Below are 23,017 nucleotides of genomic sequence, written 5' to 3' on the forward strand. Positions count from 1 at the left end.
CACTGGGCTGCTATATGCCCCAACTCCCCACAGCAATATCTCATTCCAGAGGTTGCCCTCTGTCTTGGGCCCTCTGACTCGCTCCCACAACCCTCTCCCCCCAGACCCCCAGGTCCTTTTGGGGGCCTCAGGCTGCTCCTTGGTGCCTGTTCTTCCAGCTATGGCTTTCCTGGCATTCTCAATGACCCAGGGCCTCGGGGTCGGGACTGGTTTCCTGAAACACCATGTTCCACCTCCTGGGGCTTCGAACAGTTCACGGGCTGCCAGTTGTCTCTCAACAAGGGTGACCAGTTCGTCATAGGTGGAGAGGTCTTTCTGGCCTACCCAGGCTTGGAGGCCTGAGGGTAGTCCCCTCATATAGTGGTTCAGCACCAGGAGCTCCATCATTTTCTCCATGCTGAGAGCCTCCAGCATAACCACTTCAGGGCTAGCTGAATTAGGTCAAATAGTTGTGATCGTGGTGTCTTGTCTTCACAGTACTGCCATTCATGGAACCTGCGGGCTCGCAAGGCCGTCATTACCTCTGCCCAGGCCAGGATCTCCACCTTCAGTCAGGGGTAATCTGCTACCTCCTCTGCAGTCATATCATAGTAGGCCTTCTGGGCCTCCCTGCACAAAAATGGGGCAAGGATGCCCAACCACTGGTCTCAGAGCCAGGCCTCCTGCAGGGCTGTTCTCTCGAAGGCCAGGAGGTATGCCTCCATACCATCCTCCCAGGTCATTTTCTGCAGACAGTAGCTGGCCCATATGGTCCATGTCCCATCATACCCGCAGCTCAGCTCCATAAGGGCCTTCACCTGGTTCACTAGTTCCTGCAGCATGGCCCTATCTTGGGTGGCCTGGGTCATCAGCAGGTGATTGAACTCTTGCTGCAGCCGCATGGCCTCTTGTTGGGCAGGTGCCTGGACCCGGGTAGCCTCCTGCTGGGTGGCAGTGGTTTGCACCAGTGCTTTGACCAGGTCCTCCATCTTGGGGCAGGGTGGTTGTGACCCACCCTGGATTATGTTCACAGCACAGCAATCCCACATGTGACAAGATGGCCAATGTTAGTATGGTGAGTCCTGCATTTTTCTTGGCAGGGGGCTAAGATGCCACCACTTTCCCCTGCTCTTGGGCCGCTGAGGTCCCCACTAGTGGCCTGGGAAGATGGTAGAGGAGGGAGGCAGGGGAGGGGTCTGGGTATGCTCCTCACTCTGAGCCCCAGCCCTTCTCAAACCCTGCAGGTTCTTACCCTCTTCCCCCTTGGGTGGGGTACATACCTTCAGTCCTTAGACACTGGGGGAGGGAGTCTCCCTCCCCTGCTGGGGCAGGGTCTCCCTTACTTCCATTCTCTGATCTTTCAAGTCTCACAGCACACCTCCAAGCTCCAATCCTCTCTCCTTCCTCTTTCTCCCTGACTGCCTGAAGCAGGGGATTTTATTAGGTTCCTGACAGGGCCTTAATTGACTGCAGGTGCTCCAATTAACCTGTAGCCACCCTCCCTAGTCTACAGGGAACCACGCCTTAATTAGCCTTGGGCTTATATATTTCCCCTTTAGCACTCTACCACTGCTCCCTGGCTGTCCTGTATCACACAACATTGAATTTTATCTGCCATTTTGTTGCCCAGTCACCCAATTTAGTGAGATCCTTTTGCAACTCTTGCAGTCTGTTTTGGACTTAACTATCTTGAGTAATTTTTAGGGCTGTCAATTAATCACAGTTAATTCACAGGATTAACCCAAAAAATTAATCACACTGTTAAACAATAGAATACCAATGGAAATGTATTAAATATTTTGGATGCTTTTCTACATTTTCAAATATAATGATCTGTATTACAACACAATACAAAGTGTACAATGCTCACTTTATATTATTATATTTGATTACAAATATTTGCACTGTAAAATGATAAACAAAAGAAATAGTATTTTTCAATTTACCTCATGCAAGTACTGTAGTGCAATCTCTTTATCATAGAATCAAAGAAGATTTGGGTTGGAAGAGACCTCAGGAGGTCATGTAGTCCAACCCCCTGCTCAAAGCAGGACCAATCCCCAACTAAATCATCCCAGCCAGGGCTCTGTCAAGCTGGGCCTTAAAAACCTCTAGGAAAGGAGATTCCACCACCTCCCAAGGTAACCCATTCCACTGCTTCACCACCCTCCTAGTGAAATAGTGTTTCCTAATATCCAACCTAGACCTCTCCACCGCAAGACTATTGCTCCTTGTTCTGACATCTGCCATCACTGAAAACAGCCTAGCTCCATCCTCTTTGGAACCCCCCCTTCAGGTAGTTGAAGGCTGCTATCAAATCCCACCTCACTCTTCTCTTCTGCAGACTAAACAAGCCCAGTTCCCTCAGCCTCTCCTCATAAGTCATGTGTTCCAGTCCCCTAATCATTTTTGTTGCCCTCCGCTGGATTCTTTCCAATTTGTCCACATCCTTCTTGTAGTGTGGGGCCCAAAAGTGGACACAGTACTCCAGATGAGGCCTCACCAATGTCGAATAGAGGGGAACGATCACGTCCCTCGATCTGCTGGCAATGCCCCGAATATATACTTCCCCAAATGGCATTGGCCTTCTTGGCAACAAGGGAACACTGTTGATTCATATCCAGCTTCTTGTCCACTGTAACCCCTTTTCTGCAGAACTGTTGCCAGGCCATTCGGTCCCTAGTCTGTAGCGGTGCATTGGATTCTTCCGTCCTAAGTGCAGGACTCTGCATTTGTCCTTGTTGAACCTCATCAGATTTCTTTTGGCCCAATGCTTCAATTTGTCTAGGTCACTCTGGACCTTATCCCTATCCTCTAGCATATCTACCTCTCCCCCCAGTTTAGTGTTATCTGCAAACTTGCTGAGGATGCAATCTATCCCATCATCCAGAACATTAATAAAGATGTTGAACGAAACCAGCCCCAGTACTGACTCCTGGGGCACTCCACTTGATACCGGCTGCCAACTGAACATCAAGCCATTGATCGCTACCCGTTGATCCGACAATCTAGCCAGATTTTTTTTGTTACATAACTTCACTCAAAAACAAAACAATGTAAAACTACAGGTCCACTCAGTCTTACATTTTGTTCAGCCAATCACTAAGACAAACAAGTTTGTTTACATTTACGGGAGATAAATTTCTTATTTACAATCCTTCTTATTTACAATGTCACCTGCAAGTGAGAACAGGCATTGGCATGGCACTTTTGTAGCCAGCGTTGCAATGTATTTACATGCCAGATATGCCAAACATTCGTATGCCCCTTCATGCTTCAGCCACCATTCCAGAGGACATGCTTCCATGCAGATGATGCTTGTTAAAGCATCGGCTATGCATCCGATGAAGTGAGCTGTAGCTCACGAAAGCTCATGCTCAAATAAACTGGTTAGTCTCTAAGGTGCCACAAGTACTCCTTTTCTTTTTTCTTTTTACGAATACAGACTAACACGGCTGTTACTCTGAAACCTGTTAAAAAAAGTGTTAATTAAATTTGTGACTGAACTCCTTGGGGGAGAATTGTATGTCTCCTGTTCTGTTTTTCCTGCATTCTGCCATATATTTCGTGTTATAGAAGTCTCGGATGATGACCCAGCACATGTTTGTTTGAAGAAAACTTTCACTGCAGACTTGACAAAATGCAAAGAAGGTACCAATGTGAGATTTCTAAAAATAGCTATAGCACTTGACCCAAGGTTTAAGAATCTGAAGTGCCATCCAAAATCTGAGAGGGATGAGGTGTGGAGCATACTTTCAGAAGTCTTAAAAGAGCAACAGTCCTATTCGGAAACTACAGAACCAAAAAAGAAAATCAACCTTCTGCTGGTGTCATCTGACTCAGATGATGAAAATGAACATGTGTCAGTCTGCGCTGCTTTGGATCATTATCGAGCAGAACCCATCATCAGCATGGATGCATGTCCTCTGGAATGGTGGTTGAAGCATGAAGGGACATATGAATCTTCAGCACATCTGGCACATAAATATCTTGCGATGCCAGTTACACCAGTGCCATGCACCTGTTCTCACTTTCAGGTGATATAAACAAGAAGCGAGCAGCATTATCTCCTGCAAATTGTAACCAAACATGTTTATCTGGGCAATTAGCTGAAGTAGGACTGAGTGGACTTGTAGACTCTAAAGTTGTACATTGTTTTGTTTTTGAATGCAGTTATTTTTTGTACATAATTCTACATTTGAAAGTTCAACTTTCATGATAAAGAGACTGCACTACAGCACTTGTATTAGGTGAATTGAAAAATACAATTTCTTTTGTATTTTACAGTGCAAATATTTGTAATAAAAATAAAGTGAGCACTATACACTTTGCATTCTGTGTTGAAACTGAAATCAATATATTTGAAAATGAAGAAAACATCCAAAAATATTTTTAAATATGCTATTCTATTATTAACAGCATGATTAAACGCATGATTAATCAAGAGTTTTTTTAATCGCTTGACAGCCCTAGTAATTTTTGTTTTGTCTGCAAATTTTGTCCCCCTTCTCACATACAGATCCTTGGGGGATCTCACTATTTACCCTCTCCAATGTGAAAACTGAGGATTTGGTTCTAACCTTTGTTTCCTATTTTAACCAGTTACTGTTCACTCTTATCCCATGACTGCTACTTTGCTTAAGAGACTTTGGTGAGGGACTTTGTCAAAGGCTTTCTGAAAGTCCAACTACACTATATCCACTGGATCACCATTGTCCACATGCTTGTTCGCACCTCAAAGAATTCTAATAGATTGGTGAGGCATGATTTCCCTTTACAAAATCCAAGCTGACTCTTTCCCAACAAAGCGTGTTCATCTGTATATCTGATAATTCTGTTCTTTAAGAACATAAGAACGGGTCAGACCAAAGGTGCCCCAATGCCAAGTGCCCCAGAGGGAAGTAACAGAGCAGGTAATCATTAAGCAATCCATCTCCTGTCGCCCATTCCCAGCTTCTGACAAACAGAGGCTAGGGACACTATCCCTGCCTATCCTGGCTAATAGCCATTGATGGACCTATCCTCCATGAATTTATTGAGTTCTTTTTTGAACCCTATTATAGTCTTGGCCTTCACAATGTCCTCTGGCAAAATAGTTCCATGGGATGACAGTGCATTGTGTGAAGAAATACTTCCTTTTGTTTGTTTTAAACCTGCTTTACTATAGTTTCAACCAATTTGCTTGGTATGAAGTTCGGCTTACCAGCCTGTAATTGCCAGGATCACCTCTGGAGCTTTTCTTAAAAATAGAAGTTACATTAGCTGCCCTCCAGTCATCTGGTTTTAGAGGCTGATCTAAGCGATAGGTTACGTACCACAGTTAGTAGTTCTTCAATTTCATATTTGAGTTCCTTGAGAACTCTTGCGTGAATACCATCTGATCCTGGTGACTTCTTACCGTTTAATTTATCACTTTTAGGGCTGTCAATTAATTGCAGTTAACTCACATGATTAACTCAAAAAAAGTAATCGCAATTAAAAAATGAATTGTGATTAATCACAGTTTTAATCACACTGGTAAACAACAGAATACCAATTGAAAATTATTAAATATTTAATAATGATTATTAAATATCCCTAATAGTCACTTAAAGTCTACTTTTTTCTAGTTAATAAACTTGATTTATTGCTTCATTTTGATTGAAGTGTTTGGGAAACCTGTACTTGAGATAACAAATGCTGGTACATAATCATTCCGACTGTTGGAATGACAGACTGTCTATGAGCTTATATGGTCCAGGGGTCTAATGAGCAGTATAAGATGTAAATTTCTGGAGTGTCAGGCTGGGACTGGGGATATGTGGATGTCACCCTGTGTGTAATTCATGGATGGCTGAGACAGCATTCATATAGTCAGCTGGGAATTATTTTACATGTTAGTGTCTGTTCACAGCAAAGCAGAGTAAGAGGCACCCCAGGCTGTAGGGTTGAGGGCACACAGCAGTTCAGCAGTCCAGATTGTACCTCAGCAATCAGGGGTAATGGAGGCCCGACCTCCATGACAGCCCTCCCACGCCAGAGCAATCAGGGATAAGGCAGATCAGCTGCTCACAACTCATTGTATACATACTATTGCTGAAATCTCTCTCCTCCTTGCCCTCCCATCTAGTTTCTGTGCCAGGGGTGTGATAGAGTCATGTGCAATGGCAGCGTGCTTTTACTGCACCTTATTAAGCCAAATACAGTGTGTTTTGCAGCTGTTTGGGGGACTCCTGAATACTCCTGTATACAATGCCTTCTGTTCTTGTTGCCCTGTAATGCATTCTGTGGTCTGGGAGATGTTTAGAACAGATTCTGTCTTGTGCTAGCAGAGAGAAATATGTTCACTATGTGGTTCTTTCTCTGCTAGCTGGTACCTTGTGATGCAATGATTAGTGCCTCCTATCACCTTACAATGCTGCCTGTGCTCTGTGTCAGTGCTTGAACAGACTCTCAGCTCACATGGGGAACTGTGGTTCAGACAAATATCCACTAGGAACAGTCTGGGGAGTCTGTTCAGTGCCCTTATCGAGACCTGATCCCAGTCCCCAGGGAGGAAAGACAGGTGCACTGACTCTCTCCACCACCAAATCCCAGGTCTGCGTTGTAACTGAGCTTATTGGCTCCATGAATGTATGCCGGGGGGACCTGGCTTTCCTTGGGCATATCTAATCGGGGTAAATACAAGTGAGCCACAGATTGCTCCCAGAAATGGCCTCTCCCTGCTCTCACCACATTCTGCCCTGTCAGCCAAGGGCTCTGCAACCCTTCATCTTCCACCTTTGGAGCCCTGCTGATTAGAGATTAGCCTTGAAAGTCTCCTGGGAGCTATCTGTTGCTAACTTGAATGAAAGTATGGAAACTCCAGGACTGTGCAGCCAGAATCCCAGGCAAACCCTGCGAGCAGTCAGCCACCAAGCGCAAGGCACCTTGCAGCCAGGCCAGGCAAAGGACATGAGGCAGCATAGCAAACAGATCTCTCTTAGCCACAAGAGTAGAAATAATCCATTCCTCTCCTGTCACATTGGCCATTTCTCCTCTCCTTTGAAGTACTCTGCTGAATTAGAATTAATCAGTTCTCATTTGGACAGATATCAGTCCCTGAGGAATAGGAGCTGAATAGAAACCAGTTGCAGTTGAGGGGGAATGGAAGGAATACGGTGTGTGTTGTTTTCTGAGTATGAAACACTGCAGGACACTCACCTGTTTAGCATGTCATGGTATCACCTAGGACTTTAACACTTAGATACCATGGTGATGGGTAGACTAAAATAATGCAACCTCCCACCGCATCTCCCTGTGTAATACTGCCTGAAGCAGGCAGAAGTTGGTGGAAAAGCCCCATTAATTGACCTATTCAGCATTCCAACACAGATAAACTTGTCACGTGCAGCAATGGCAAGTGAACCGTGCTGGTCTTCCTACAGTGAGCCAGCCAGTACTACGATGGTACCTCTGAGGGATTTTTGCTGGCAGATCTCTAGAGCAGTGCTTGGGGCCAGGTTAGGTTAAGGGTCATTCCTACATATTCTTGGGACTATTCTAGAGACAGTAATTAAATGGCAAAAAACTTACCATGTGACAGCTCGTGTCCTTCCAGAACATCCAGTTCAGCAAAATTCAAACTTCAGAGAACCAGGAAAGGCAGAGGAAAGATGCTCACCCATGTAACATGTGCTCTACCTCAGGAATCATCTGCATGCAGGGAAGCTGTACTGAGTGGTGAAGGCAGGAGTGGGGCAGGTGGGGAGAGGTATGTGTGACATTCCCCTCTGGTGTTATCTGAACCGGTGATCTGTGAGGTCACTCCCATCTTTGACTGTGGGAGCCAGCCTTACCCTGCTCTGCTGAGAGAACCCCCCACTCCTGAGCTGTTCACACACAGCCTCTGGCTTGTAAGCTGCTCCCAGCTACTTGCAACCGAATGACACTAGCCAATATCTCCGGTCCCAGACACAACCCTAGGAACCTCTGTCTTGCAGTGTCCAGTTATGCCTGCTGGACACTGCAAGCTTATATAAGTTCGTCAGTTTAACAAAGAAATTAATATGTACCAGGCTTGTTATCCCAAAAGGAGTCTCTGACATGCTTCATACCAAGCACACTGCTTCAGGTAGAATAAACAAACTTCGGGGAAGGGGTTGGAATGGGAGCGGGGAAGGGGTGGGAAGAGGTGGGCCAGGGCGGGGCCTCATGGAAGGGGTGGTGTGGGGGTGGGGCAGCAATGTGGGGTGTCAGTGATGCGGCCCTCGGGCCAATGCACTAGTCCTCATGTGGCCCTCATGGTCATTTGAGTTTGAGACCCCTGCTCTAAGCCATGAGGATACATTTTTAGCCTCATAACTATATACATGAAATTATAACCTATAACCTTACTATAACATTACTGTAACAATTACTATACCGTCACTATAACAACCATGCGCAGTGCATCATGAGCCTTCCGAAGACACCCAACATGACAAATTTTGCACTGGATACCACACAATCATTTTATAAAGATGAACATGAGGGTGTAGGGTGTTCCCCCGAGGTACAGAGCATCACACCTCCCCACTTAGTTTACTGCAAGAGGTTTAGTCACTGACTAACTCAAGGCAGTTTGTGTTATAGTTCTCTTGGCATCCAGCCATTAGGCCATGAGGCAGCGTGCCTCAGTTTCTCCATTCACACACAGCAAACCAGGTTTTTTATGTTACTCTGCTGTGATAAGCTTTAACCCTGTTTACAGGTATTAATTGAAAAGTAGCATTATCACAAGGGTTAACATCCGTGTCAAAATTCTTATCCCCAAAACTTAACATTAATACCAAAATTTGTATCACAGATGGGTGTTTACAAGTATCTTTATGATACCACACCCTCTGTTTAGATAGTGTAGTTTGAGGTTAGTTTGTTCATTACCCATGGTGTCCTTTGACTGTCTCCCATGTAATTAGTCACTGGCTTTTCTTTCCCTCCAGTCTTTCCCTTTGGGTGAGCTCTTAATTTAATCATGTTTTTAGAATTTTGGTGCCTCAGGGTCTGGCAAGATAGGTGTTCAGGGGGATCCTGCACATTGGCTTGCCCTTTGGGGAGCAGTCTCCCAACTTCAGGACTGTACATATGCAGAAAATCCAGCTCCCCTTTTGGGGTTACCCTGTGTTTTCCCCTCCCAGCACTGAGTCCTTCCCTGCCCCCTAGAGGTCTGTGCTCTCTGGGCTAGTGTGTGTTTACCCTTTGATCAGATTCAGCTTTTCCCAGCAGCTTTCCCATAACTGCTCTCTGTGTTTCACCAGCCTGGGGGAAAACACCCCCTTCTCTGTTAGTTGGGTCATTTGTATTCTGGCAAACTACCACCTGGCAATTTCCTGGTCCCAACTCCTCTGTTATCACAGGCATTGGAACTGCATCTTGATTTAAAGAGACATGATTACTTTCCAAAAATGTATCAGAAATAGCATCCCGAAAAATTGGGACCTGGATTGGGGTACCCTCCACCATCCCTTTCTCTGTCCCTGAGAAGTCAGCTGTGTGACTGCTCCCCTCCAGGAGGTCAGTTACACAGTTCCTTCTCAAAACCTGGGTCACAGACTGAGTGCCTGGGTGCACAGATACTGACACTGCCATCTTCCTGGGCATCCTGCCCCAAGTGACCATTGAGGAGACATTCCTTTACCCCCACTATTCCTTCACCAGTTTCCTCCTCTGGGCCACAACCTAAGACACATTTCTCTGTGCTCCCTAGGAAGGGTTCTGTCTCTTGTTCATCTGCAGAACTTTGCCAGCTAACAAATGGGACAGTTTCCTTAATCACTGATTACACCTCTCCTGCCCCAGCACCTGAGGGCACGTTGCTTTCTGCTGGAAAGGAACTAGTGTCAACTCCCTGCCCGCACTTGGAGGCACCCTGCTTCCCTGTGTTACAGAGTCACAGGAATCCTCATCCACCTCAGTGGTTTCTGTGATTCCATGGCCCTTCTCTGGGCTCTCTGGGACACATTTCTCTTTGCTCCCTAGAGTCGGTTTTGCCTTTGGTTCAGTTGCAACCTGCTGGCAGCTAACAACCTGGACAGTTCTCTCCCTGGCAGGCATTACACCCCATCCCTTCCTGATGTGGTGTTGCCTCCAGCTGCAGTGCAGGAGTTGGTCTCAACCACCCTCCCACCTGGAAGCATGTGGCTTCCCCCAGCTGCAGAAGAATCGAGGAGACTCTCTCCCATTCTCTCAGCAGTTCCTGAGACCTTACCCTTTCCCTCAGGGGTCCCAGCATAAAACTCTCTCCTGCTGCAGGCAAATACTTTACCCTGAGCTACACTGTCAGCAGTGGGGCGGGATAGGAGGGCAGTCTGCAGCTTACTCCTGGCTTACTGAGGGCTAGGTTGAAATGGTAGCCGGTGAGTATGGAGAGGTTGTTAAATTTCTCCAGTGTGGTTCTGGGCTGGGGTTCTGAGGCAGCGCAGTGTCTGAGGTAGGGCACATTGCACCTTTCCTTTGCACTGAAAAAGCAGAGTGTGAATGAGTGCATTATGGGTGTATGAGGTGCCGTTCCACAGGGTGAGTTAAGGCTGTGTGGGCGTGTACCTTGACCCCATAGTTCCTGGTCCTCTGAAGTTTGTGTTTTGCTGAAGGACATAAGCAGATCCCAGGGAACCTTAGCCCTGCAGTAGGGGGGTCTTCCCATCTAATTTTCTAAGTTGTTTTAACAGAAACAACAGTGCTGGTATGAGTTGGTGGTCATTGTGGCCTTTGCACATAGCCTTCAGGCCAAATGGACTACCAACCATGGCCTATGCCCTTCTCCCCTCCCCGTCCCTTCCAGTCCAGACTCCCCTGACCAAGCTAGTTTCTCCAGGGAGGGGGAGTGTCTCTGATGTGGCTATGTGGAAGTGTACACAAGTGTCCAACTGGACCCAGCCTTGGAATCTGACTTTCTGCAGTCGATGACAGGAGAACCCCAGGGCTCTTTGAAGACCCACCACCATTTTCTGCAAAGGAGCTGTATCCTGTACACTGCTTGGCCAGCCTGAGTTTCCCTGCACATTCCCCAACCACCACCACTACCACTACCACCACCACCACCACCGCGTACTCAGCACAGGAAGCTCCAAGAGGTGTAAAGTGGGCTGGCCCATTCATCTACATGTGATGGTCTTAGAACCATAGAATCATAGAATATCAGGGTTGGAAGGGACCTCAGGAGGTCATCTAGTCCAACCCCCTGCTCAAAGCAGGACCGATCCCCAACTAAATCATCCCAGCCAGGGCTTTGTCAAGCCTGACCTTAAAAACTTCTAGGGAAGGAGATTCCATCACCTCCCTAGGTAACGCATTCCAGTGTTTCACCACCCTCCTAGTGAAAAAGTTTTTCCTAATATCCAACCTAAATCTCCCCCACTGCAACTTGAGACCATTACTCCTTGTTCTGTCATCTGCTACCACTGAGAACAGTCTAGAGCCATCCTCTTTGGAACCCTCTTTCAGGTAGTTGAAAGCAGCTATCAAATCCCTCCTCGTTCTTCTCTTCTGAAGACTAAACATCCCCAGTTCCCTCAGCCTCTGCTCATAAGTCATGTGTTCCAGTCCCCTAATCATTTTTGTTGCCCTCCGCTGGACTCTTTCCAATTTTTCCACATCCTTCTTGTAGTGTGGGGCCCAAAACTGGACACAGTACTCCAGATGAGGCCTCACCAATGTCGAATAGAGGGGAACGATCACGTCCCTCCATCTGCTGGCAATGCCCCTACTTATACATCCCAAAATGCCATTGGCCTTCTTGGCAACAAGGGCACACTGTTGACTCATATCCAACTTCTCGTCCACTGTAACCCCTAGGTCCTTTTCTGCAGAACTGCTGCCGAGCCATTCGGTCCCTAGTCTGTAGCGGTGCATTGGATTCTTCCGTCCTAAGTGCAGGACTCTGCACTTGTCCTTGTTGAACCTCATCAGATTTCTTTTGGCCCAATCCTCCAATTTGTCTAGGTCCCTCTGTATTCTATCCCTACCCTCCAGCATATCTACCACTCCTCCCAGTTTAGTATCATCTGCAAACTTGCTGAGGGTGCAATCCACACCATCCTCCAGATCATTTATGAAGATACTGAACAAAACCGGCCCCAGGACCGACCCCTGGGGCACTCCACTTGATACCGGCTGCCAACTAGACATGGAGCCATTGATCACTACCCGTTGAGCCCGACAATCTAGCCAGCTTTCTATCCACCTTATAGTCCATTCATCCAGCCCATACTTCTTTAACTTACTGGCAAGAATACTGTGGGAGACCGTGTCAAAAGTTTTGCTAAAGTCAAGGAACAACACGTCCACTGCTTTCCCTTCATCCACAGAGCCAGTTATCTCATCATAGAAGGCAATTAGATTAGTCAGGCATGACTTGCCCTTGGTGAATCCATGCTGACTGTTCCTGATCACTTTCCTCTCCTCTAAGTGCTTCAGAATTGATTCCTTGAGGACCTGCTCCATGATTTTTCCAGGGACTGAGGTGAGGCTGACTGGCCTGTAGTTCCCAGGATCCTCCTTCTTCCCTTTTTTAAAGATGGCCACTACATTAGCCTTTTTCCAGTCATCTGGGATCTCCCCCGGCCACCATGAGTTTTCAAAGATAATGGCCAATGGCTCTGCAATCACATCTGCCAACTCCTTTAGCAACCTCCTTTAGCAACACATCCAGCCCCATGGACTTGTGCTTGTCCAGCTTTTCTAAATAGTCCTGAACCACTTCTTTCTCCACAGAGGGCTGGTCACCTTCTCCCCATGCTGTGCTGCCCAGTGCAGTAGTCTGGGAGCTGACCTTATTCGTGAAGACAGAGGCAAAAATAGCATTGAGTACATTAGCTTTTTCCACATCCTCTGTCATTAAGTTGCCTCCTTCATTCAGTAAGGGGCCCACACTTTCCTTGACTTTCTTCTTGTTGCTAACATACCTGAAGAAACCCTTCTTGTTACTCTTAACATCTCTTGCTAGCTGCAACTCCAGGTGTGATTTGGCCTTCCTGATTTCACTCCTGCAAGCCCGAGCAATATTTTTATACTCATCCCTGGTCATTTGTCCAATCTTCCACTTCTTGTAAGCTTCTTTTTTTGTATTTAAGATCAGCAAGGATTTCACTGTTAAGCCAAGCTGGTCACCTGCCATATTTACTATTCTTTCTACACATCAGGATGGTTTGTTTCTGTAACTTCAATAAGGATTCTTTAAAATACAGCCAGCTCTCCTGGACTCCTTTCCCCCTCATGTTATTCTCCCAGGGGATCTTGCCCATCAGTTTCCTGAGGGAGTCAAAGTCTGCTTTTCTGAAATCCAGGGTCTGTATTCTGCTGCTCTCCTTTCTTCCTTGTGTTAGGATACTGAACTCGACCATTTCATGGTCACTGCCTCCCAGCTTCCCATCCACTTTTGCTTCCCCTACTAATTCTTCCCGGTTTGTGAGCAGCAGGTCAAGAAGAGCTCTGCCCCTAGTTGGTTCCTCCAGCACTTGCACCAGGAAATTGTCCCCTACGTTTTCCAAAAATGTAGCTGAATGAGACCACCTCAAGGCGAGAGAGAGCCTGAAACAATTGCTCTGAGACCTCTGAACTGCTCCATTCCTGGCAGTGGGTGTTCCCTCCCGCCCTCCCCAGCTCTGGAGAGTGTCTGGTATGTGTGAGGCATGTCCGTTCTCAGATACTTGCCCCCCCGCCCCACTGGACTCAGCAGTGTGTTCATGATATATGGTCCATGCATGCCTGTTCTAACCTCCCCATCCAGAGGGGCAGCGCTTCCCCATGTTCTATCTCATGCCATGGGGGGTAAGAGGATTGGCTCAGACCCCCCTAGAGAGACAAGGCACCCCAGATTCCAGCTCACATGAGGGCAGGTAGGAAGTGGTGCTCACACCCGCCTGGTAAGGCAAGCCCCCCCAGAACCTGGCTCCCAAGCAGTAGGGCAGGGAGGAGGGGTCAGAACGCCAGAGACAGGCAGGGGTCCCCAGATCCGGGTACACTTAGGGTGGCAGGGAGAGGAGGTAAGACTCATGTCTAGAGGGGCAGGGGGCCCCTAGATCCTGGCACACAACAGGAAAAACTATTTCACTAGGAGGGTGGTGAAGCACTGGAATGGGTTACCTAGGGAGGTGGTGGAATCTCCATCCTTAGAGGTTTTTAAGGCCCAGCTTGACAAAGCCTTGGCTGGGATGATTTAGTTGGGGTTGGTCCTGCTTTGAGCAGGGGGTTGGACTAGATGACCTCCTGAGGTCTCTTCCAACCCTAATCTTCTATGATTCTATGATATTACCAACCCTGTGTTCCTCACATGAGCCCCCCATCCTCTCTCACTTCCCTCACTACCCATCCCCATTTATCCCCCTCCCCTCAATGCAGCTGCAAACCCCTGTCACTCCAATGCCCCCCCTCCGCCCCCTAAAATGTCCTCCTTTATTAGCAACCATTCACATAACATAAGAACGGCCATACAGTGAAATCCTTTAGGCACACAAGCTTTCATAGACCTGCCTGGAGAAGCAAACTCTTTTTAAAATAACAGAGGCATTGGATTTACCCCAAAGGGCTGGTGGGTGCCAGGCACTCTGTCAGGGTAGCCCTTGAGTGCTGGACAACATGGTGTGCTGATTTGAGCCCTGCTTTGATCTCAGCTCTGCCAGAACGTGTCAACTTTAAGAGAAACTGTTTTTTCCCCAAGGGCGGTCTCTCAGGACCCCATGGTCAAATGGCCCCAAATTTGGGTCACTGGCCATTCCCCATGCTCCAACAAGGCACACCAAAGTTCAGCTCAATCTGATTGACTGTATGGATTTTAGAACACTTAGAAGAGTCAAGCTTTAAACAGAATGCTGATCTCAACCTGAACTGTAGCAGAGCTGCCACTCCACTATAATGTGTCAGCAGGAAACCATCTTTCTCCATGTTGCCACTAATGAGCACCACGGTGCTTTCTGGGCTGCTGGTTCCCCCTGCCAAATACATGGTGCTGAAGCCCATTGCTACTCCTGTTCCCATCTGGCAAGAAGTATTCCCCATCCTCCACAATAAGGAACAAGCAACATCTTTCGAAAGGGAAGGGAAGGCAATGTCTCCTGGCATCCAGTTCAGAAAAGGGGCAGGTTGTGCAGATTTGGGTGTTGAAGGTACTCAGTTAATGCTGCTCTGTGCCTGGCATATTTGGCTGGATTTTGTGCTTCTTCCCAGTCACCTGTGCTCTCTCATGTGTTCCTGTTTTGCTGCATTAGGACATTTGGGCTGAGCCTCAGCACTGACCTGAATAAAGGAAACAGCCTGCTACATTAATTATAGTCCATGAGATGGGCTTGTGGCATTTTAACTGCGCCTTTTCCTTTCCTCACAAGAACAAGACGATAGTGAAGATGGCTTTGCTTTGTACGCTCGGCAGGTTTGAGAATCCCAGCGTAGGAAAGGCTTGCTTTAGATTTTACTCTCTGCTTTTCAGAAGATATTACAAATGTTTAGCATTTCAATGTAGACAGAGAAAATCACTCTTTTGTATCATGGAAACATTCTGAGAACTATACAGAGGTTGTGAACAAGTCTCCGACTGTGGAACCCTGTCAGTAAATTAATAAAATAGGTCTCCGGGGTTCTGCTATCTGCCAAGCATGTAGAATTCAACAGCTAACTTCCAGTCTTCCCTCTGCTCCCCAAACCACCAAAAGGAGAAGGGTAAGAATGACAGAAAGGAAAGGGGTGGCCGGCCCAGCCTGCCTGAATGCCACACCATAGAAAAACAAACATTTGCCTTAGGGTATGGGTTAAGTTTGAGTGACAGAGTCAAAGCCCAGCACAATGAGGCAGGCAATGCAGTTAGCAGGGCTGAAGCTCCTGGGTGCTATGTGTGAAATCAGAAGGGTCAATGGATAATGTATCTGCTTGCAGGAAAATGTATCCGCTTGTTTGTTAGAATCAGCCTGTTCAACAACAGGAAGCCCCGTAGCAACCCATTGGCTGTGCTCCTCAGGTCTCATTCTTAGCTTTCCACATGCAGCCTGTTCCCCACCAAAAGCTAGTTGTGTGTGGACCCTCATGTGTTAACTTTACTCTCCGTGAAGCCAGAACACTGGGGCGTAACTCCTCTGCATTCCTATGTAACTCCTACTATGACAGGTGTGGGCAAACTTTTTGGCCCGAGGGCCACATCGGCATTGCGAAACAGTATGGAGGGACAGGTAGGGAAGACTGTTCCTCCCCAAACAGCCTGGCCCCCGCCCGCTATCCGCCCCCTCCCACTTCCCGCCCCCCCTCAGAATCCCCAACCCATCCAACTCCCTGCTCCTTGTCCCCTGACCGCCCCCACCGGGACCCCACCCCCTATCCAACCTCCCCTGCTCCCTGTCCCCTGACTGCCCTGACCCCATCCACCCCCCCTGCCCCCTGCCAGGCCCCCCGACCCATCCAACCCACCCCTTGTCCCCTGACCGCCCCCTCCCGGGACCCCCGTCCCTAACTGCCCCCCCAGGACCCCACCCCCTATCCAACCCCCCTGAACCTCCACCCCATCCAACCACCCCCGTCCCCTGACTACCCCCCAGGACCTCCTGCCCCTTATCCAACCCCCCCACCCCCTTACCATGCCGCTGAGAGTGGCAGGACAAGCTTATTGGAAAGCCTGGGAGGTGGGCTGTGGGGGAGGGCAGACAGCGGGGGAGGGGCTGGAGACTAGCCTCCCCAGCTGAGAGCTCAGGGGCTAGACAGGACGGTCCCTCGGCCAAATGTGGCCCATGGGCCATAGTTTGCCCACCTCTGTACTATGATAATGAGCAGGCCCTGGCCCCGTTAGGAGTAATACCTAGGCTGAGGAGATGAGGCCCCGTTGTGTGCGTATGAAACATGCGAGGGGACCATTGCATTCCGTGGGTTATGACCTCATCAGATCTCACAGGCTAGGAAGCACTGGCTCTGCTACAGTGGCTGACTGAATGGGAAGCCTGTGTGAGCTACCTGTAGTCGTGCCTTGTCTCCACACAGCTCAGAGGGGCTGTGGCCCTCCACTGTGTGCAGGCCTCACATATCTCAAACATCTTCAGAAATAGCTGCATCTACTTCAACCTTTGTCTTTACAAAGCCTGCTCCCTAGGGCGCTCTGAGTGGCGGCTCCTTCTTGGAAGTCAGAAGCCCTCAGGCCTGAGAGCAGGAGAGATGCAGTGTCACAAACCCTTGGTCGAGGAGTCGGCCCTAGCAATAATAACTGCAGGGAAACTACTCCAGCCAAGGGGCAGTGAGTCTCCCTGGAGGTCAGTAGGAATTCTCTGCCCCTCTGAATCCTGGCAGAACTACACACTCCACTGAGACCAGCAGTGCAAAGCTCACTAAATTATGGATGATATTTTCTTTCACTGTTTTGCAGAAAAATGAATGGTTGTGTTTGAACTGCCAAACTCAGAGGCTGCTAGAAGGAAGCCTAGGAGACCCTGCTCCAATACCACTACCTGCGTCAAAGCAGCAGCCAACAGGATCCCCCCGACACCAACCAGGGGGAGCTGGTCAGCACAGAGGAGGTCCTCAATCTGTAACAGCTCAGAAGTCAGAAATGTCCACTCCCCAGGACAGGAACCTCCTCCAAGGAAAGCATCTCAGGACTTCAGAGCAGAGCAAGCTGCAGGCAATGATGAAAGAGAGCCAGCCCACTGCCCCCTCAGAAGAAAAGCCACTGCCAAAACTTCCTGGTGAGGTTCCAAAAGTTCTTGAAAGTGCATCGCCAAAGGGGAAAAGTATGGCTGCGAAGCCAGAAGCAGAGAGCAAAGCAAGCAAGGCAGTCACTGAGGCTCAGCAAGTGAGAGAGCAGGAGGTAAGCACCCCTTCTCCTCCTACTTTACTCTTACCTCCCACTGGGCTGGCCTGTTCCTGCCAGGGTATAGCATTGCCTTGTACTCAGAGCAGGCAGCACCCCCTCCTACCCTAGGGAGAGGTCTGGGATGGAGGCATTAGCCAGCAGTCTGCGGGGGGCAGAGGCTGTGAAACAGAAAGAACATGGTAGCCTCAGAAAAACAGGGGCTTGGCTTTCAGGTCTGACCCAGTAGAGAGCTGGAGAAAGCATGTATAAATGACTGCACTGGGAAAGCGATGTCCCACAGCCCGTCAGAAATGTGTCATGTCTAACACTTTGATTCCAATCCCAATTTCTCTGTCAGCACTTTGGGAATCACTGCACAATCCATTCTAGTAGGTAGTGTCCTTCAGACACCAGGCCCAAACATCCGGGAGAGTCAACAACAGGCTGCAGAGAAGGGGAATGTCTTACGGTGACATTAGAGGCTGCTTCCCCTCTCACTCAGACGGTTCCCCCAGTGTAACTCCACTGACCTCAGCTGAGTTACTCCTGCTTTATGCAGTGTGACAAAGTTCCTATTCCACCTTGGTGGGTCTTGCGCTTGGCAGATTTGCTCGCCTCGGAGATTCACAGCAGCCCTAAGACACCCTGGTTCGGTGTCAGATCAGGGGATATCCTGATCTGCTCATGTAGGTTATTTCCCTGGATCGGGGCCTCTTGGGCCACTACACATGCCTCTCACAGGTGCCAAGCTTTCAAGAGGTTAATGTGATAGATCTGTTCTTGTTTTCGGCATCCTGGCTGCCGCACCTTGTAGGTTACTTCCCCCACAGGTTCAGCCACCTCACAGGGCCCCTGCCTTTGGGCCAAAAGCTTGCTTTCTGCTGTGGGTACCAACACCATCACCCGATCCCCTGGTTGGAACTGTCGGACTTTTGCCCGGCTATTGTAATGAGTTCGCTGGGCCTCCTGCACCTTTTCCAAATGTTCCCATACAATAGGGGTGACCCGGGCTATCCGTTCTCACATCTGCAACACATGGTCAATTATATTTCTCCCTTCATTCGGTTCCTCTTCCTAGATTTCTTTTGCGATATCTAGTATGCCACGGGGGTGGCGTCCGTATAATAATTCAAAGGGGAAAAACCCAGTTGAGGCCTGAGGTACCTCCTGGATTGCAAACATAAGGTAGGGTAGTAGGGTGTCCCAATCCTTCCTGTCCCGACTTACCACTTTCCTTATCATTGCCTTGAGGGTTCGGTTAAACCTTTCTACCTGCCCATCGGTCTGCGTATGATAGACTGAAGTTCTCAGGGTATGTATATGGAGCAGCATACAGAGGTGCTTCATTAGCTTCGACATAAATGGAGTACCTTGATCTGTTAATATCTCCTTTGGTAGCCCCACTCAGGCAAAGATCCCCACCAACTCTTTAGCTATCATTTTAGAGGCCGTGTTCCACAGGGGGACGGCTTCTGGGTAGCGAGTAGCATAATCCAGAACGACAAGTATATATTGGTGGCCCTGGGCTGTCTTCTCCAGGGGTCCCACTAGGTCCATGGCTATTCACTCGAAGCGGACCTCTACGATGGGAAGGGGTACTAAAGGTGCCCTCAAGTGGGGATGGGGACAGGGACTGTGCAGCTGACACTCCGGGCAGGACGCACAGTACCTCCGCACTTCTTCATGTACTCCGGGCCAGAAGAATCATCGCAGGACTCATGCCAGGGTCTTCTCTACCCCCAAAGGCCCCCCAGAAAGATGACTATGGGCAAGACTTAATACAGCATTCTGGTGTTTTTGAGGTACTAGGATCTGTTGTACCTTCTGCCCCTGTACTGGTGCAACCCGGTATAAGAGATTCTTCTTCATTATGAAGTAGGGTCCTGGTCCCTGGGTTTTCCCTTCCACGAGTACCCCATCTATTTCGTTCACCTCCTTCCTAATGTTGTCGTACCTTGGGTCTTCAGCCTGGTCCCGTCCAAAATTTCCTTTCCCGGGGCTAATCTGTCCGAGATCTAGGGGGCCAGTCTCTGTTGCCTCTACTGGTTCAGGGGCGTTAGGGTGTGGGTCAGACTCGGGTACTTCTCCCTCCTGGGTGGCCTCCTTTTCAGCTGCTCAGGTCCGCCTACCTACGAGAGCAATCCTCTGGCTTTGGGCCAGTATTCGGGTTCCCAAGGCCTTTGCTGACCTCCTTTCCCTTTTCGGCTTTCTATCCTGTCTGGGAGTGGAGAACAAATCTGGGGATATTTCAGAGAAGATTGGGGGTTGACAGTCTACTGTGGATGCCTCACTAACTTCAGGGCTTCCCCCTTTCTCCAATTCCCCTACCGGGAGTAAGTCTCCAAACCCTGGGAAGTCCCTCCCTATCAGCACCGGGTATGGGAGTTTAGGGACTACACCTGCTGCTACCTCGGTAGTGTTCCCCTGAATCTCGATTTTTACTGGGATGATGGGGTAATAACCAACTGTCCCATGGACGCATGTTATCCCTGTACGCTTAGCCCACAGAAACTGACTACACTTCACGAGCTTCCCCGAGACTAGCGTGATAGCACTCCCCGAATCAACCAGTGCCGTGGTCTCTACCCCATTTAGTTTCACTGGTCTGGTGTACATATGTGGGGTTAGTGAGACCCCCACAAAGTGGATTAGGGAGCATAGGTCTGCCCAGTTCCCCAGGTTACACTGCATAGGCTCCTCAGCATTGGGACACTGTGCAGCTACGTGTCCCCACTCCCCACAGGCGTAACATCTGTATGGAGCCCTAGGCATTCCCCGGTCTCTTGGTTTGGGCAGTCTCACATCACGATCCTCTTCCCCCTCAGTGCTCCGATTCTTTGTGGCTTCTGGTGGGCCTTCAGCCCCTCTCTTTTTCCACCTGGGCTCTCCTGGTGGCCAAGTTACCCGAGCTCTAGGGCTTGGTGCTGCTAGTTTAACTAGGGGTGCTTCTTCCTTAACTAGTCGGGTCAGCTCCCTCGCCGTCCTTCGCCTCTCTACCAGTGCAACAACCTCGTCATAGGTAGAGGGTTCATTCTGGCTTACCCAGGCATGAAGGTCTGGTGGTAACCCTCTCATGTACCGGTCGATGACAAGAACCTCTAGTATCTTCTCTGGACTCCAGGACTCAGTTCGTAACCACTTTCATGCGAGATGGATGAGGTCATATAATTGGGACCGTGGGGTTTTGTTTTCCTGGTACCTCCACTCATGATATCGCTGGACCCACACTGCGGTCGTTACCCCAGATCTGGCCAGGATCTCTGCTTTCAGTTGGGGGTAGTCTGCCGCAGCCTCTTCAGGCAAATCATAGTAGGCCTTCTGGGCCTCCCCACACAGGAATGGAGCGAGGATGCCAGACCACTATTCTTGGGGCCAAGCCTCCTGTAGGGGGGCCAAGCCTCCTGTGCTCTCAAAGGCCAGGAGGTACGCCTCTACATCATCCTCCAATGTTATTGTCTGCAGCCAATTGCTGGCCCTCGTGGCCCGTGTCCCATCATGGCCGCGGTTCAGCTCTGTAAGAGCCTATACCTGGTTTACCAGTTCCCGCAACATAGCACGGTCTTGAGCAACCTGGTCCATCAGCAGGCGATTAGTCTCTTGCTGCAGCTGCACTGCCTCCTGTTGGGTGGCTGCCTGGAAACAGGTAGCCTCCTGCTGAGCAGCCGTGGCTTGTATCAGTGCCCGCACTACATCCTCCATTGTGGTGGTGGGGGGACCCTCTCCTCCGTTTTTTGTTTTGGGGGGGTGGGGTGGGTTTTTTTTTAAATCACCCTCCTTCTTCCGCTGTGCTGCGCACACCAAATCCCACTGCTCACACCAGTTGTGACAAAGTTCCTCCTCTACCTTGGTGGGTCTTGCGCTTATTGGCGGATTTGCTCACCTCGGAGATTCACGGCAGCCCTAAGTTTGGCCTTTTTTGTGAACCCACAGTCCAGGTCAACTCCTCCTGTGTCTGACCAGGAGTTGGGAGGTTTGGGGGGAACCTGGGCCCGCACTCTACTCCGGGTTCCAGCCCAGGGCCCTGTGGAATGCAGCTGTCTAGAGTGCCTCCTGGAACAGCTGCGCAACAGCTACAACTCCCTGGGCTACTTCCCCATGGCCTCTTCCCAACACATTCTTTATCCTCACCTTAGGACCTTCCTCCTGGTGTGGTGTCTGATAATGCTTGGTACTCCTCAGTCCTCCAACAGTATGCTTTCTCACTCTCAGCTCCTAGTGCCTCCTGCTCCCAGCTCCTCACATGCACACCACAAACTGAAGTGAGGTCCTTTTTAAACTCAGGTGCCCTGATTAGCCTGCCTTAATTGATTCTAGCAGCTTCTTGATTGGCTGCAGGTGTTCTAATCAGCCTGTCTCTCTTAATTGTTTCCAGAATGTTCCTGATTGTTCTGGAACCTTTCCTGTTACCTTACCCAGGGAAAAGGGACCTACTCAACCTGGGGCTAATATATCTGCCTTCTATCACTCTCCTGTAGCCATCTGGCCCGACCCTGTCACAGCGGGTGTTGGGAATTGGGCCCAATGTTTCAACAGTGAAAGAATTCCAGGTAGATGAAGTTATACAAATGAAAGAGTCACTAGCAGCTGCTGCGTGGGGAGCTGAATGATGGGCCAGAGGGCAGGTCAGTACCAGACCGGGAGGGTACTGAAGAGCGAATGGGGGAGTAAGTCCCTGGGAGCATTGAACACCCAAGAGCCACGTGGAATTGGCTGCAGAACTGGCTGGGAAGGGTGGATGGTCTGTGTGGTGCCAAATGGGCTGAAGGGCTAAGCTCTCATTTCTGAGAGCAGGAGACTAGTCTGGCTGCAGCCAACTCCTGGAGCAGAGATTTTGGAAGAGCACAGGAAGGGAATTGCAGTCATAGAGGTGGGAAATGATGCCAGCACAGAGAGGGGTGACTAAGCAGCTGAGCCTGAGCCTGCTCAGGGAGGGGTAAACTCCAGGAGGATCCTAGACAGCTGTGACTTACCAATAAGAAGCTCTGGGGACTCCAGGATTTCTGGCCTGGACGTGAGTTAAGGGCTGGGCTAAAGAGAACTTATTACCTGGAAGGAGCAATACAGTCTTTGGGCCTGAGACTGATGGTGCTTGCCCTGCTATGAATCAGGAGTAATGTCAATGAGGTCAGAGCACTTACATGGTGTAAAACTGGTACAGGGGAGCCCCTTGAAGCACTCTCTGGGAAGTCATGCTAGTGCTGGCAGGAGATGAAGTGGAGTAAAGAATGAGTCAGAGGAGGTGGGGCGCTGGGTGTCCTCCCCACAGAGGTGCCCCAGCAT

General features: G+C 49.3%; 1 protein-coding gene across 2 annotated transcripts in view; it reads left to right on the top strand.

Moving 5' to 3' along the window:
* The window catches only part of BSN (bassoon presynaptic cytomatrix protein), a 476,585-nt gene that overhangs the window by 350,700 nt on the left and 102,868 nt on the right, over positions 1-23,017 (top strand). For both annotated transcript variants that reach the window (XR_012640253.1, XM_074958365.1), the window contains exon 4: positions 17,312-17,752. Coding sequence is in view for 1 of the 2 variants with exons in the window: in XM_074958365.1 (XP_074814466.1) it covers positions 17,312-17,752 (441 nt within the window). In the remaining variant the exon portion in view is untranslated. The remainder of the gene's footprint in view (positions 1-17,311; positions 17,753-23,017) is intronic.

The sequence above is a fragment of the Natator depressus genome, chromosome 7 (genome assembly GCF_965152275.1).
Source record: "Natator depressus isolate rNatDep1 chromosome 7, rNatDep2.hap1, whole genome shotgun sequence".
Lineage (NCBI taxonomy): Eukaryota > Metazoa > Chordata > Testudines > Cheloniidae > Natator > Natator depressus.